At 37.7% G+C, this 16,811-nt stretch overlaps 1 protein-coding gene across 1 annotated transcript in view; it reads left to right on the forward strand.

Moving 5' to 3' along the window:
- Positions 1–6,406: 6,406 nt before the first annotated feature.
- Positions 6,407–16,811, forward strand: part of LOC110458188 (sphingosine-1-phosphate lyase 1-like) — a 31,672-nt gene continuing 21,267 nt past the window's right edge. Inside the window, exons 1-5 of the mRNA XM_021509787.1 lie at positions 6,407–6,463; positions 10,179–10,326; positions 11,713–11,882; positions 16,166–16,205; positions 16,341–16,386. Of these exons, the coding sequence (XP_021365462.1) occupies positions 6,437–6,463; positions 10,179–10,326; positions 11,713–11,882; positions 16,166–16,205; positions 16,341–16,386 (431 nt within the window). The 5' untranslated portion in view covers positions 6,407–6,436. The remainder of the gene's footprint in view (positions 6,464–10,178; positions 10,327–11,712; positions 11,883–16,165; positions 16,206–16,340; positions 16,387–16,811) is intronic.

A 16,811-nucleotide genomic window follows, 5' to 3' on the forward strand; every position in this document is an offset into this window, starting at 1 on the left:
TCTTAGCCTTGCCCAGTTAGTAGAGTTTAGTACCAGGAAGGGTAACACACTGGACTTCCTCTTCACCTCTCACCCATCATTAGTAAATCGAGTAAAACCTCTACCCCCATTGGGTAAATCCGATTATGACATCGTTCTGTGTAACTCTAACATCAAACCACTGAGAGTTAGGAAGACCCGGCGGGTTATCTCCCCCTGGAAAATGCCAACCAAGATGCCATCAGATCAGAGCTCTTAAATATGCAAAAGGAGATCTCGGGAGATGAAAGTGATATAAACTATATTTGGAACAAATTTACGAGTAGTATAACAAACATAATAAAAGAGCATGTACCAACAAAATAGACATCTAGTAAAGATACTCACTCATGGATTAATAGAGACATAAAAAAAACTCACTCGGATGAAAAACAAAGCACATAGGAAAGCTAGAAGAACACAACGTGCAGGAGATTGTGAGAGATACAAAAATCTTAAATCAGACAGCCAAAGGAAAATCAGGCAAGAACACGACCGCTACATAAATGACATCGTAACTGGGGACATGAAAGAAAATTCAAAACGGTTTTGGTCCTACATCAAGCACAAAAAACAGGACTCGAGTGGTATAGCCCCCTTGAAAAACAAGGACGGCATCCTCTGCAGTGAGACATCCACCAATGCAGAAATATACTAGAGAAAAACAGCCAGCATGCCATCTAAAGGTCCGAGCCCACATCCCGACATGCCAAAGACCAAAGTCGGGTGAAAGGTACAATGAAGTAACTGAAGGGTTTAAATGTCAACAAAGCTACGGGCCCTGACAACATTTCAACACGTTCCCTGCATGACTTCTCAGAGGAACTGTTAACAACTCTCACCCACATCTTCTAAAGATCACTCGACACATGTAAAAGTCCAGACGACTCGAGGGACGCCGCCATTGTTCCTATCTTTAAGAAGGGGAACAGATATCAAGCAGCAAATTATAGACCCGTCTCTCTCACATCGGTTACCTGCAAGGAGTTAGAACACATCATCAATAGCCAGATATTGGATCTTTATGACCAACTTGGGATACTTGCAGACCAACAACACGGATTCAGAACCAGACGATCATCATTCATGTGAATCCCAACTTATAATTACAGCAGACAGCATAGCCAAGACCATCGCTAAGGTAGAGCAAGTAGATACCATCTTACTTGACTTCTCCAAATCTTTTGACAAAGTACCTCATCGGAGACAGTTACACAAATTAGATTAGTATGGGGTACGAGGAACCAAACAGCAATGGATCCAGGGTTTCCTATCTGGGAGAACTCAGCACGTCAATCTGTCAGATGCAGCATTACGAATTGGGAGCAGCAGTGGCAGATGGAGTTCCACCCCCAAAAATGTACAGTCATCCACGTCACCAGCAAGAGGCATCCCATCAAACACAATAACCAACTTCATGGCCACATACTCGAGTCGGTGAGCAGCGCAAAGTACATAGGTTTCACTATTAACCATCAGCTGAGGTGGGGAGAGCATATAGGCAACATCAGGACCAAGGTCAATAAGACCCTAGGCTTTATACAGAGGAACCTGCGTCAATGCAAACCTCAAGTGAAAACAATAGACTACTAAACCATGGTCCGGCCCACCATTGAATATGCCAGTACCGTATGGGAGCCCATCATCAGAACCTGATAGGGCAACTTGAGGGAATGCAAAGGAGAGCTGCGAGATTCGTCACCAGGGACTATAAGACTAGATCCCCAGGATGCGTGACCAAAATGATACACCATCTTCAGTGGGAAACCCTCGAGGAACCCCGCAGAACATTCAGGCTGATCATGTTTTTCAAGATCGTGCATGATCTCATAGACAATGCTGATAACCAACTAACACCAGGGGACAGCAGAAAGAGGGGAGTATTGAAATTCCAAGTACCATCAACAGACAGAGATGTAAACAAATACTCATTCTACCCGAGAGCCATCGGTGACTGGAACAGGCTACTACCACCATCAGCCAGTGAGGCCACAACCATCGAAACCTTCCGCATGTAGCTGAATTCCATCCAAGCTGCATGCCCCAGTAGGCAGTAGAAGGACATTTTTTATTCGATTTTAATTTTAAATAACGCCTTAAAGGTGTTTAGCCTCCTTGAGCTGCGCCAGTGCTAAATACCCTCAGAGATGAGGCCAGCACTTCACTAGGAAGAAGAAGAAGAATTCGAGGTTCTTATATATATAGGATCTTACATGAGTTTCCATTTCAAATGAGATTTATGAAAAAAGTCTAAGAATTTCTCTGGCGAGCTAAAAGGAAAATATCGTGACGAGTTTCACAAATTTCATATGAAATGAAAACAAGTGTAAGATCCTTTTTATCACATAATCAAGTTTTGTGGCATGTATTCGTGTAAAACGACAATTTTCATGCAACTTTGAAATGTAAAAAGCCGCCATTTTGACTCAAGTGCGTAAGTCTGTGACTCCATGTACGTGTCCTATGCGTGACGTCACAATTGAAACAATTGAAACTTATACAACCAATCACAGGGCTGATAGGTCATATTACATGGGTTAATACGCAAACAAATATGACATGTGTATATTCGCTGGATAACACAGTACATTATGTGATAAACCGCATCAGAGCGGTTCACAAATTAATATCCGTTGTTATCATCAGTTTGGAAATTTATAATCAAACTTTTACTTTGACATAAAAAATGTACATCTTAAATGTGTCGCAACGTTTCAAGGCCGACTGGTCCCTTTGTACAGCTATGACCTGTACAACTATGTGACGAAATTGTATGTTTCACGCCTACTGAATTAGCCTGTTAAAAGACACGGTCAGATGTCATATGTTGGCATTTTAAAGAATGCAAAAGCACCAACATCAAATTTTACAAGAGAGGAAAAAACAAAGCTTTCAGAGAACTCGGGAAAGAAAATTCGATTGTGATTTTGCCGGCAGGCAAGGGTCTAGGGCTACACATAGTTTTAGACAAACAGGATGCGAAAAGAAAGTTAAGTCATAGCACAGCATATGAAGTTCTCCAGAAAGACCCAACCCCAAAATATAAAAAAAGAGATGATAGAACTCTTGACCAAGATAAGAGATGACTCACGCATCACAGATCAGCAATACAATTTCCTATACCCGACATCAGAAAACATCCCTAGATTACACCCCGAAATCCAAAAACATGGACACGTTCCCGCGCCTATAGCGGCCTACCACGATCTGTAGCAGATATGTTGTCACCAGTGGTAGAAACAACACCATGGCAGGAATTCCAAACAGCTAGCATCTGACTTGAAAGATGTCATTATTGAAGAACAGGACATTTTCAACTCCCACAACAATATATTTACATTTGCGCTGCAACCCACGTTCAATCGCTATAAATGTAGCAGTCCCATCCATTAAAATCTTCTTATGCTGTGCTCAAGTCATCACAGCCTATATACCACAATATAATCTACATCACAGCCTATTTACCACAATATAATCTACATCACAGCCTAAATACCACAATATAATCTACAACACAGCCTATATACCACAGTATAATCTACATCACAGCCTATATACCACAATATAATCTACATCACAGCCTATATTACACAATATAATCTACATCACAGCCTATATTACACAATATAATTTACTTCCTCATTCTTTTATGAACACTGTTGATGCTTTGCAAAGCCGTCACAATGTCCTACCTCTCAGCATTCTAAATCACCCATATTTTTAATTTGTTATCATACACTGTATATAATGATAATAAAAAAAATCCTAGTGAAAATCATCAGAATTGATTGCACACTAGCAGAAGAGGAGAAGAACGAATTAACGATATGATTATTTTCTTAGTGTAGCGTGTAACCAGAACGAATTGCGTAAATAAAAGCCATCCGTGGCTTCATCTGTAATAAAGGTATATACAACAGGTACCATAGCTAGACAGTGCGTTCATCTGTCATAAAGGTATACACAACAGGTACCATAGCTAACCAGTGCTTTCGTCTGTCATAAAGGTATATACAACATGGACCATAGCTAAACAGTGCGTTCAGCTGTCATAAAGGTATATACAACAAATACCATAGCTAGACAGTGCGTTCATCTTTCATAAAGGTATATACAACAGGTACAATAGCTAGACAGTGCGTTCATCTTTCATAAAGGTATATACAACAGGTACAATAGATAAACAGGGCGTTCATCTGTCATAAAGGAATATACAAAAGGTACCATAGCTAAACAGTGCGCTCATCTGTCATAAAGGAATATACGACAGGAACCATAGCTAAACAGTGCGTTCAGCTGTCATAAAGGTATATACAACAGGTACTAAAGCTAAACAGTGCGTTCATCTGTCTTAAAGGTATATACAACAGGTACCGTAGCTAAACAGTGCGTTCAATTGTCATAAAGGTATATACAACAGGGACCACAGCTAAACAGTGCGTTCATCTGTCTTAAAGGTATATACAACAGGTACCGTAGCTAAACAGTGCGTTCAATTGTCATACACGTATACACAACAGGTACCATAGCTAACCAGTGCTTTCGTCTGTCATAAAGGTATATACAACACGTACCATAGCTAAACAGTGCGTTCATCCGTCATAAAGGTATATACAACAGGCACCATAGCTAAACAGTGCGTTCATCTGTCTTAAAGGTATATACAACAGGTACCATAGCTAAACAGTGCGTTCAATTGTCATAAAGGTATACACAACAGGTACCATAGCTAAACAGTGCGTTCATCTGTCATAAAGGTATATACAACAGGTACAATAGCTAGACAGTGAGTTCATCTGTCATAAAGGTATATACAACAAATACCATAGCTAGACAGTGCGTTCATCTGTCATAAAGGTATATACAACAAATACCATAGCTAGACAGTGCGTTCATCTGTCATATAGGTATATACAACAGGTACCATAGCTAAACAGTGCGTTCCAGGTTGGGGAACACTACTGGCACATTTTATGATCGCCATCGTTATCATTATTATTCATGTGGAACTATGCTATTTCCTTAAACGGTAGAATGAACGCAGCTTGAAACGAACATATTCTAACTATGATGCATATTAGCTAATATATAAGTAGTCAGACTTTACTAAGCTGAAGATTTTGTTTAATTTTGTTTAACGTCCTATTAACAGCTAAGGTCATTTAAGGACGTATAAGCTGAAAAAGAGAGGTATGCAAATATATGTGACATGAAGGTAATGCTTATGCTTAATTGTGTATCCTTAACGTTTTCCTGTCACTACCCGAACTCTCGCTTTAATAAGGACGTGGCAGTATTTAAAGTTAGATTGACCAAGATTTATACCACGGCTGTCGTCGATGAGGCAGAAGACGCTTATCCTTCTGAAACACTACGTCTTACGAAAAGTCATCCTCGATACGCAAGGAGTAACACCCACTTTCGCTCTCTCCACCCCTGGAATATGTCATGACAAAATTGAAGTCTCAGTGTGCGCCGCCTTGTTGATGAGACAAGAAGACTAGTTCATAGTTGATGTTCATTTAAACATCGCGTAACGGTAACATTGTTTGTCTTTGAAGTCGGCTGTTGTTCCTGTATAATTTTCGACTGACATACCGTATTAGCCTTCGATTGGTCAGGTTTTTTTCCCACCTGAGACCAATCAAATAGCAAGCCGCGTACCTTTAATTTTGCTATGACATATTCCATCGGTATAGAGAGCCAAAGTGAGAGTAAATCCTGGAGTAAACACTCTTTCTACAGTTAAAGTGCTTGCAAACGAAGAAACTGCCAGCATTAAAAAGGGTACCGTATAAAATTCACGTTTAATTTAGTGACAGCTAGTATATATTAGATTTGCGGTTCTGTGAAATGAAATCATTAATTTTGTTAAATAAAGAACCTAGGTCTAACAACGTGTCGGTGCGTTTCTTCTGTTCTCCAACATCCATTTCCCCTGTCCATATCACAGGGACCTGAGATCGAATTGGTTACAGCTAATATGATGATCATTTGGGGTGTCATTTTTACCGAAAGTCGATATAAACCCCTAAAACATGTAAAATTACTCTGAACACCTTATTTAGGTCAAAATATAGCTGTAACAAATTCTCAGGTCCCTGTGGTCCATATATCATGTTCCAAAAACGTGTACAAAAACTGTTAGCCTACGTAAGACACTTGCGATTTATCTTGGGCATGGTTAATGTATCGTCGAAAAAAACAAAATGTTATTGTTTGGTACTGTACAATTTCGTTATTTTATGACAAATTTTTAAAATGATAAAACGTCTCATGTAATGAACAAACTATCTTTTCGACTTGTCGCATAGCCTTTTTTCGACATTCCGGAACAAATACCCTTGCGTCGTTTTTTCCACTTCATCGTTTCTCGCGTCAAAAATCATGTGACTGGCGGTATAACACGAGAATTAAAATGGCGAAAGTACTGGACGTAGTGACGGTAAGTGATGACTGTTTTAATATTTCATATCGATTTAGATCTATGATTGGTTGAAACTAAATGTTTTAACTGTTATCAATCAGTATGCCTATATGTGTGTATCGTGCGACTAATGTACGACTGTTTATACTACTGCAATTGACAATTTATCACTGTGTCAAACACGTTGCGTAAACATGATCGCAGCTCGAGCTCCAATAAAGAGACATTTGGTGACAGAGGCAACTAACACTGTTGATGGTCAATAGTCAGTAGCGTGTGTTGAACCAGAACAGCCACTGCCCGTGACGGGTAATTTTACTGATGTCTCATTCATGATAACAGTTAGATCATAGGATGAAAGCGTTGATTGACCAGTTTCGGACAAATAACAGTCCTCAGATGGAAATATTGCATCAATAAATAGATTACTGCAGTAGAACAAAATTAAAAAGAAAGGTGCTTCACGTTGTTAACCAGTAATGTGTAATCGATAATTCTACCTAGACAATCAGTTAGCAATCAATTTTACTGTTCAGTAATACTTATATTAAAGTCAGTCCTGTCATTGAATGTTGCCATTATGTGCCCAGTTTCGGTCAAGAGTCAATAGTCAAGAAGCTTTATTTAACGTCGCATATACATGTAGTCCGAATTATTCTGACGTTTTAACGACTTTTTTTATATTGGTCTGTCGTCGATTAACGTCCGGACTCCGGCCCTCTATAATATGCGGGAAATAAACAACCCGCACCCGGGTCGCACTTCATACTGATATTTTAGAAACAAATCGTCACTTTCACACACATGTCGCACATGGATCGAAAGATCTATTCTTTATGCACAAGATGAACATAAATTACATGCCTCAAACAACCAATACAATCACTAAAAACATATTTTTTCAAACTTACTCTGTTTTACTCTAGTTTTTTTTATAGCCCCGCCTTCTAATGCCACGTGACTCAAATCACAACTGCCTACGTCATAACGTTGGGAAATACCTTCGGTAACGCGAGATCTCGTCAAGTCATGTGACATTGCTCATGCCCTAATATCCATTAAAAACATGGGTTGGTATAGAAAACGTTGGAAAATACTTTTCGTAATGATCTTTGAAACATGTTATTGATACCATCTAGTGCATAAAGAATAGATCTTTCAATCCATTTGCGACATGTGTGTGAAAGTGACAATTTGTTTCTAAAATATCAGTTTAAAGTGCGACCCGGGCAGGGTCGCTTATTTCACGCATATTACAGAGGGCTGGAGTTCTGACGTTAATCGAAGACAGACCGATATAAAAAAAGTTGATAAAATGTCAGAATAATTTGGACTATTATACATGTAACATAATAACATTAGCACTGTAGTGCTATTCTTGCGACAAAACATATATAAATTTAACAAGGATCACATTACTTATGAATATATAAAAAATATAAAAACAGGACAACAATTCAAATTAGATATGCTAAAATTATACAGTAGAGCATATGATATCGGTGGCCCTCTATTTTTAACACAGACAGTAAATTTTGTGTGATTTTGTTATGGCAAAAATTTTTGGAATGTATCGGGAAGAAAATCATAACTATCAATACATAAATGTTTTCAGTATTAATAAAACAAATGTACAAACTTTTCATATTTGGGACAAAAGGTATTAAAAATGAGTGTACAGTTAACTGTTTGTTTGCTTGTATACAAAAGTATAGACTGGTACATGTGAAGTTTGTATCTGAAATTCGTAGGGTTGATTGCTACTAGTAAGTTAAAGATGTGTGGCAGAACTGGACTGGGTTGATGGCATGGCCAGCGACCAGGTGGCTCAATTGGTTAGAGCGTCCGTCTAGAGTTCGGAGGGTTCCGGGTTCGAACCACGGTCTGGCCGTTACATTTCTCTTTCTCCTTTTACAAATTTGGTGCCCAACAAAATACACCCCCAGAAGGTGGGATAGGGTCTCTTGTGTCTTCTGGGTCAAAGACTTTATTAAAGGAGGGAGGAATGTGGTGGAACTGAACTGGGTTGATCACCGGCGACCAGGTAGTTCAACTGCTTAGAGCGTCCGTCTAGAGTTTGGAGGGTCCTGGGTTTGTTCCCCGGTCAGGCCATTTCAATTCTCTTTCTCCTGTTACAGATGCAAGTACCTGGTGGTGGTTTTGTTTTACAGCCTAAAAGTATCAGATATTTGTAGGGTTGAATGCATGCTACCTGTACAAGTACAATTTGTTTCAGTATAAAAGTATCTGATATTTGCAAGTCAAGTTCAAGCTGCCAATCGTAGATGTACAATTTGTTTAAGTTTATGACAAGTACCTGGCCATGGTATAACTGTGTGTGTATACATGTTATGTATATATATGGGACAAAGAAGTAATTCCAACAATGTGGACAAGTTTAGGTTGTCATGTATATATATGTACATGTGGAGTAACTGGACTGAGTCAATTGCCAGCTACGAGGTAGCTCAACTGGTTATAGCATATATCTAGATTTCAGAGGGTCTTGGTTCAAATCCAAGTCTGGTTATGCATTTCCTTTCCTGTTGCATTATACACTGACATGTACCCAGTATCAGACCATTATCATACACAGTTATAAGTTACACTTAATGAACTCCGATAAATTTATTTTGTCTGCCATAACACATTTGCTCTAGAGTCTAGATCTATGACATGATATGTATTTGTATAAGTTTAATGTAGCTGATAAATGTTATCTGATTTATACCTGATAACAGTTATATATAAGGTATCAGTTTCCAGGTTATCATGGGTAAATACTAGATAGTTACATATATTGTGCTTGTGAATGTTGTAGGCAGAGTTTCCTTTTCTGATCAAGGGTTTAACATAGTACATCTAATTATGCATTTCAAAGGGGAAAATACAGGCCTTTCAGAAGACCATTGAGAGTATCTTCTTGACTCCCCAAAATGAACGTAAGCTTTGACTCTTTGGTCTAAAAGGAAAAGTCTATTTGACATGTTTTGTATTTCCAAAACTTAGAGAAAATTCTTTTTAACTTTTGAATTTCTAAATGTCAAGGGTCAACTGGAAGCCCTGAAATAGAAGTTGAGAGTAGAAATTGTAAAATCTTTCTCCTTTGCAAATTTGATCAAGCCTATGGCCTAGGACTTCTTTGGGAACTTGTTGTATAAACTGAGAGTGTGGTCACTGTGGGAGAAGATGACCAATGCCCAATAGAGGAAAGGAAGGTTAATCCTTTTCCTTCAATATGGATGAAGGGATTTTAGCAAAATTTTGTGTAGTGCATCCTGTCAAGGGGACTCAAGTCAACACTATAAAAAGTTGGTGTGCACCCTCTCCACCTCCAACTCTCTTGGGGGCAGAGTGACAGGGTCAAATGTGAGATATTGGGTCATAACTTGAAAATGGTGAAGATCCTATAACCATACATTCATGATGACTTGAATATCAAGGTGAGTGATACAGGCCCTCTGAGCCACTTGTTCTTCAGAGGAGGCAGGGAGTATTAGATTTTCTGGGACTTCCTAGCTAGGTACATTTGTAATTACAAAAAAACTGATTGGATAAGTATTAATATAAGTTATTTTATTTTATATAACATGTATAATGTAAATAATGTCTTGTAATTAGCACTACCAAAAATGTAGCAAATTTGAATAAAAACAAAATCTCTAAATTCAAATTAAGTACCAAGATGATTTTTGACAGTGTTTGTTGTACATCTCGATGTGTTTCATTGTAGGGGCAGGTTACGCCGTACCTTGATGTGGTGAAGGATAAGATCAACAGTCTGTGTGCCGGGCTAGAGCCATGGCAGGTGGTGGTCTACACATGTGGCGGCACACTGGTCTTTGTCACAGTCAAAAACATCCTTTTTAACGAAGAGCAAAGTGAGTCCAACCTTAAATCATTGCTATCCAGAAATTGATGAGTCAAAACATTGTCAATAATCTTAATAACCTTTTATTTAAGGAACAGCAGAAGGAGATGTCTATACTCTCCAGTTAATATGTAATATAACTGGGTCCTAGAGTCTATTTTCACCAATAAATAGTGTAATATAACTGGGTTCTAGAGTGTTCACTAGTACATAGTGTAATATAACTGGGTCCTAGAGTTTTCACCAGTAAATAGTGTAATATAACTGGGTCCTAGAGTTTTCACCAATAAATAGTGTAATATAACTGGGTCCTAGAGTTTTCACCAGTAAATAGTGTAATATAACTGGGTCCTAGAGTTTTCACCAATAAATAGTGTAATTAAACTGGGTCCTAGAGTTTTCACCAGTAAATAGTGTAATATAACTGGGTCCTAGATTTTTCACCTGTAAATAGTGTAATATAACTGGGTCCTAGAGTTTTCACCAGTACATAGTGTAATATTACTGGGTCCTAGAGTTTTCACCTGTAAATAGTGTAATATAACTGGGTCCTAAATTTAACATCAGTAAAAAATGTAATATAACTGGGTCCTAGAGTTTTCACCAGTAAATAGTGCAGTATAACTAGATCCGAACATTTTCATCAGTAGTATAATATAGATTGGCCCTAAAATTCTTACCTTAAAATAGTGTAATATTATAACTGGGCCCTGAAATTCTTAACCTTAAATATTGTAATATAACTGGGCCCTGAAATTCTCAATCTTAAATACTGTAATATAACTGGGCCCTGAAATTCTCAATCTGAAATACTGTAATATTACTGGGCCCTGAAATTCTTAATCTGAAATACTGTAATATTACTGGGCCCTGAAATTCTCAATCTTAAATATTGTAATATAACTGGGCCCTGAAATTCTCATTCTTAAATAGTGTAATATAACTGGGCCCTGAAATTCTCAATCTTAAATAGTGTAACATAACTGGGCCCTGAAATTCTCAATCTTAAATAGTGTAACATAACTGGGCCCTATGGTTCTCATCACCTGTCCAGTAAATATTTTAATATAACTGGTTTCTAAAGTTCTCAACATCAAATAGTATTATATAACTTGGCCTTGGAGTTCTTACCTTTAGATACATGTAACTGGCTTTGGAGTTATAACCTGCTCTGTAAGTGTCATTGTAGGTCTGGTACATGTGTCAGATGTTGTAACAGCTGTCACATTGTCACATTGGACATCAGAAGTAACCTCTTATTTAAATGTTACAATTATTGTTTTGGTCAGATAAGTACTGTAGGTTTCCAGATTCTGTAGTGTGACCAGAAAAATGTAATTAATGGTTAATTTGTTTTCAATTGAGAATGTATTCTGTTTTGTTAATTGCATCAAAGCACTGAAGAACAGGACAAAGAGCAGCTTCTTCCGCTACCTGAAGATGATCCCTATTGTTAAAAGGAAGATTGCTGAGGAGAAGAACAAAATGCTGTCTGATATGGAGGCCAGCTTCCATAAGAGTGTGGATGGGTACCAGAAAGCTCTACCAGCAACTGGTCTCAAAATGGTGAGACAGCTGTTAGGGATTACCTTTATATACATGTATGCAAGTTATAAGAAACATTAATTTTATCTAACAGAGTTTGATGAAATAACAAGTGAAATTAGGATGAAAAGAATCTATTTTCACTTTTTATGCGCCTGTCAAATTGACGGGATAATTATGGTATGGGTTTGTCCGTCCGTCCGTCCGTCCGTCCCGCCTAAACTTTTGTTTGTCCGGCAATCTCCTACATTTTTCAACCGATCTCTTTGAAACTTGGTATACATTATTATAATCATGATATGAAGTTGTGTCTCACTTAAACGAATTTTGATACGACAATATTTGCAAAAGTAATTGGCCTTTGTTTATTTCAGTAATTGATTTTTGTCCGGCAATCTCCTCCTACATTTTTCAACGGATCTCTTTGAAACTTGGTATACATTATCATCATCATATGAAGTTGTGTCTCCCTTAAAAGATTTTTTTGATTCGACGATTTTTGCAAAAGTTATTCCCCTTTGTTCATTTCCGTACCGTAAAAACCCATGTAATTTGCGCACTTTTTTTTCAGAAATTTAATACCCAAAGTGGGGGGTGCGTAAAATACACAGGTATAGAAAAATTCAAGTTTTTTTCGGGAAAAGATCGACGATTCTGAGAGATCGCCATCTTCGATTATGTCCCTTGGTACACGGAACTCGAAGACAAATGACGGTCAACAAATTTATTTATGTCAAACATTAATAAAAGTTACATAATGTGTTGTTATGTGAGTTCATGTGAAAAGTATTAATAAATAGGTAACCGTTAACAAAAAAAGTTTAGCCAAATTCCTATGCCAGAGAATCGCCGATCAACTTACGACATTACGTTTCGACATCTCGGTGCGTTTCCCCATACTATTACGAAAATGTAGTTGTTCAATTTAAGCTCCGTTCTATGTAAGTTCTGTAAGTTTTTTCAAATCGCCTATGCGTATACGTATAGCATGGTTTTTTTCCGGCTCACTTTCATGTTGATCTCGCGTCTAACATTACGTAAACACGTGATTGATAATAACCTCGTGAATTATTTCAATATTTATTAAATGAAGCATCGTAAAAATAGTCTGCGTTAACTATTTTTTTCCTTGGAGTAGATTTGAAGAGGATGTATTGATTGTCCACGCTTCTAGTATAAACATATTTTTTATAATCCCTTATCAGTCAAATCAGTCTGTAGTTATGACAATGCAGTAGGGCTTCGTAATTCACGCCACGTGTTGGCGAGTGAAAAAAACAACAACACGGTCCGTCGATCGCGACTGCAAATCATTTCAATTAGTAGAGCTATTGTTAACGGGTAATCACAGAGATAGTGTTAGCTCATTACTGCATTGTAATTTGTAAAAAAATATCGCCAAACCACGGACTTAGATAATCTAATTCCGTGGCCAAACTGAACTGTGACATGACCTGGTTTGAAGTGACGTAACCCAAGCCGCCATGATGAGCCCTTCTCACTGATCGTAATTATGATCAATAAAAGGTATCTAATTATGTCTTTCACCAGGAGATATGCACCAGCGGTTAATAAACATCGAATTACTTATTAATTGATATGTTTTTGTAAGCAAGTAAATGTTTTATGTAAAATATTGCTAAAATGAATTGATGTATGCCGATATGCGCACACGTGTGTGATCAGATAATTTCAAAGAAACAAGCAACAAAATACACATTTTACGTAGTTTCTTCTTGGTTTTAAATATCATTTTACATCTATGAAAAAAAAAATCATAGAAATATATTAAAAAAAATATATATTCAGAGATCGATTTTCGGAGCATGAACATGTTTTTTTTTTCCAGATTTTTTGGGTGCGCAAAATATTCGAGTAGAACCTTTTTTCCCGATTTTCAGCCTCAAAAAGTACCTGCGCAAATTACACAGGTGCGCAAATTACATGGGTTTTTACGGTATTTGATTTTTTGTCCAGAGATTTTCTCCTACATTTTTAGCTCAGTGCCAAGTGAGCTTATGCCGTGGTGTCCGTCCGTCCGTCAGGCATCAATATTTTACTTTAAATGACTTCTTCTTGATAACAGAAAGGCCTAGAGTGATGATATTTTGCCAGAAGCAAACTGGGATGAAGGGCTACCAAGTTTGTTCAAATAAAAGACCTTTACCTATTTTCAAGGTCACAGGGGTCACAACTTCTCCTGAATATCCAAGAGGCCTAGAACAATGATATTTGGCCAGTAACATCAGGGCTCACCCTGGACCTAAAAAATCAGTAGCCAAAAAAGTAGCCATGTTTGAATTTCAGTAGCCAATATTTTTTTAAACAGTGGCCATACTTTCTCGGCCCCCAACCGTTACGGATAGGCCCTCCATTAAAATCATTAAATATTTATAAAAAAAAATGAAGTGCAATACTATTCAATATGATGTTAAATTAAGGAGTACTCTGTTAAATTAAAAAAAAGTGTTATACATGATGTTTATAATTTAATCCATAATGTGATATTTTTTTAATCCTTTCAGATTACATGGCTGTAATTTTAAGAAAATATATCTTAAATTAAAATGCTGAAAATTTCCACCAGAACTTTTTTATTTATATTTTCAAAAGAGAGAAAAATCAGCCTTTATCTCANATATATAAATATATTTAAAAAGATCACACATTTCAAATGTAAATGGCAGTAGAACACATTTGAAAGGAAAAGGACGAATTTATAACGGTATTGACCAACCCTTCGAAATAAATCGGGAGCACATCACGTCGCGCAACTTGGCCATTCCCGTGCACGTGTCGTCGATTGGCACCTAATATAAGCGACCGTCGAAGTAATTCTGAACGGTTTGCTGTTCTAAAAACTGCATAACTGCGATGCTAAATAACTTTTCTCGATCACTTGAAATTCTAAAACGTCTAACCACGAAAGTACACAGTCAGATACGATATAGGGCCTATCGTTTGAAGTTATCTGAAACTGAAAGGCCGAAAATCGGCACTTCGACATGGTGTTTCAAGGCGATACTTATACTTTCTAATCAAGCATATCGGACGTATTTGTGCTTACTACGGTACTGGAAAAGGTAAATTAATACCATGTACACTAATTTAGATATACTGAACCCGTAAATTTGTTGGATGCGGTGTTTGAACGAGTTTATCCGATCGGCTTACGGCGCCGTCAAATGTACGTGTGCGAGACCACCTATGTGTGACTCACTTATCAGACTGTTTTCTCAACGTCAAAGGGTCATCCAATTAACTTGACCCCACTGTCCATAATTATTGTATAAGAATTATAACACCTTTTGCCATCTGAAGCTTAATAATCGACTTTACAACTTAGACAAAAGCATTAATTAACTCGCAGTCGTACAGCGCGCGCTGATCTGTGACGGCCCTGATCATGTTTACGCAATCAGTGTCAGCCACAATACACACGTGAGCTCGAGTAGACGGATCGTTTTCTGCGACAGAGATACAGAGTTTCCCCATTTTTAAAAACTTAGTAATCAATTTAGTAGCCACATCGAATTTTTAGTAGCCAATAAAAAATAAAAGTAGCCAATGGCTACTTTGGCTACCGACAGCGTGAGCCCTGAACATGATGGAATAAAGGGCTAACAAGTTTATTCAAATGAATTACCTTCATCTATTTTCAAGGTCACAGGGGTCAAATATGTTTAAAATCTTTAAACAACTTCTTCTCAATAACCAAAAGGCCTTGGATGATGATGCTAGGATGAAGGGCTACCAAGTTTGTTCAAATGAATGACCTTTGCTCATATTTAAGGTCACAGGGATCAAATATGTTTAAATCTTTAAATGACTTGTTCTGAATGTTCAAAAGGTCCAGGGTATTGATATTTAGCCAGAAGTATGCCGGGACGGAAGGCTACAGTATAAACTATCAAGGTCAAATGCGTCGTATGTTTAAATCATTTAATAGATTCAAATGGATCGAACACAGATATTTTGCCTGTAGCTGTATGTTAGTCCACTTTTAAGATAACAAGCATGAGATTAATACCAGGTGAGCAAATCAGGCCCATTGGGCCTCATGTCAGCTAACCACTCTTAGAATGATGCAGATCTTATTTCAATGTAAGAAAGTATAAAACACTATATGGCATTCGACGGGCGTATATTGTTCCGCCCCGCGGTACTCTTGTTCAAATTTCAGTTGATACTTTTATATACACGTATAAGGTTTTCAGGATTTTTACTGCGCAAATCCCACAAACCTCAATGATGACTAAATGGACCATTGTCTAGTGTATTGTCTTATTATTTACCTTTTGTAGGAGGAAGTTGAGAAGCAATTGTTGCTGTATAAAAATTTAGGTGAGTAAAGAACTATGTGTTATTTCAATGAAAAACATTGTATAGAATTTTTATCTTCAGATTAAGACCTATTAGTTCACTTGTTGTGACTAGCATGCATGTACATGAATTATATCTAACTGATTATGTTTTCAGCTTCTCCTAAGAATCTTTCTAAGAACATCTCCTCTGATAGTTACTGGTAGGTTTAGTCCAACATCTCCTCTGATAGATACCGGTAGGTTTAGTCCAACATCTCCTCTGATAGTTACCAGTAGGTCTAGTACAACATCTCCTCTGATAGTTACCGGTAGTTTTAGTCCAACATCTTCTCTGATAGTTACTGGTTGGTTTAGTCCAACGTCTCCTCTGATAGTAGGTTTAGTCCAACATCTCCTCTGATAGGTACCGGTAGGTTTAGTCCAACATCTCCTCTGATAGTTACCGGTAGTTTCGGGTCCAACATCTCCTCTGATAGTTACCGGTAGGTTTAGTCCAACATCTCCTCTGATAGTAACCGGTAGTTTCGGGTCCAACATCTCCTCTGATAGTTACCGGTAGGTTTAGTCCAACATCTCCTCTGATAGTAACCGGTAGTTTCAGTCCAACATCTCCTCTGATAGTTAC

The sequence above is a fragment of the Mizuhopecten yessoensis genome, unplaced genomic scaffold (assembly GCF_002113885.1).
Source record: "Mizuhopecten yessoensis strain PY_sf001 unplaced genomic scaffold, ASM211388v2 scaffold9499, whole genome shotgun sequence".
Lineage (NCBI taxonomy): Eukaryota > Metazoa > Mollusca > Bivalvia > Pectinida > Pectinidae > Mizuhopecten > Mizuhopecten yessoensis.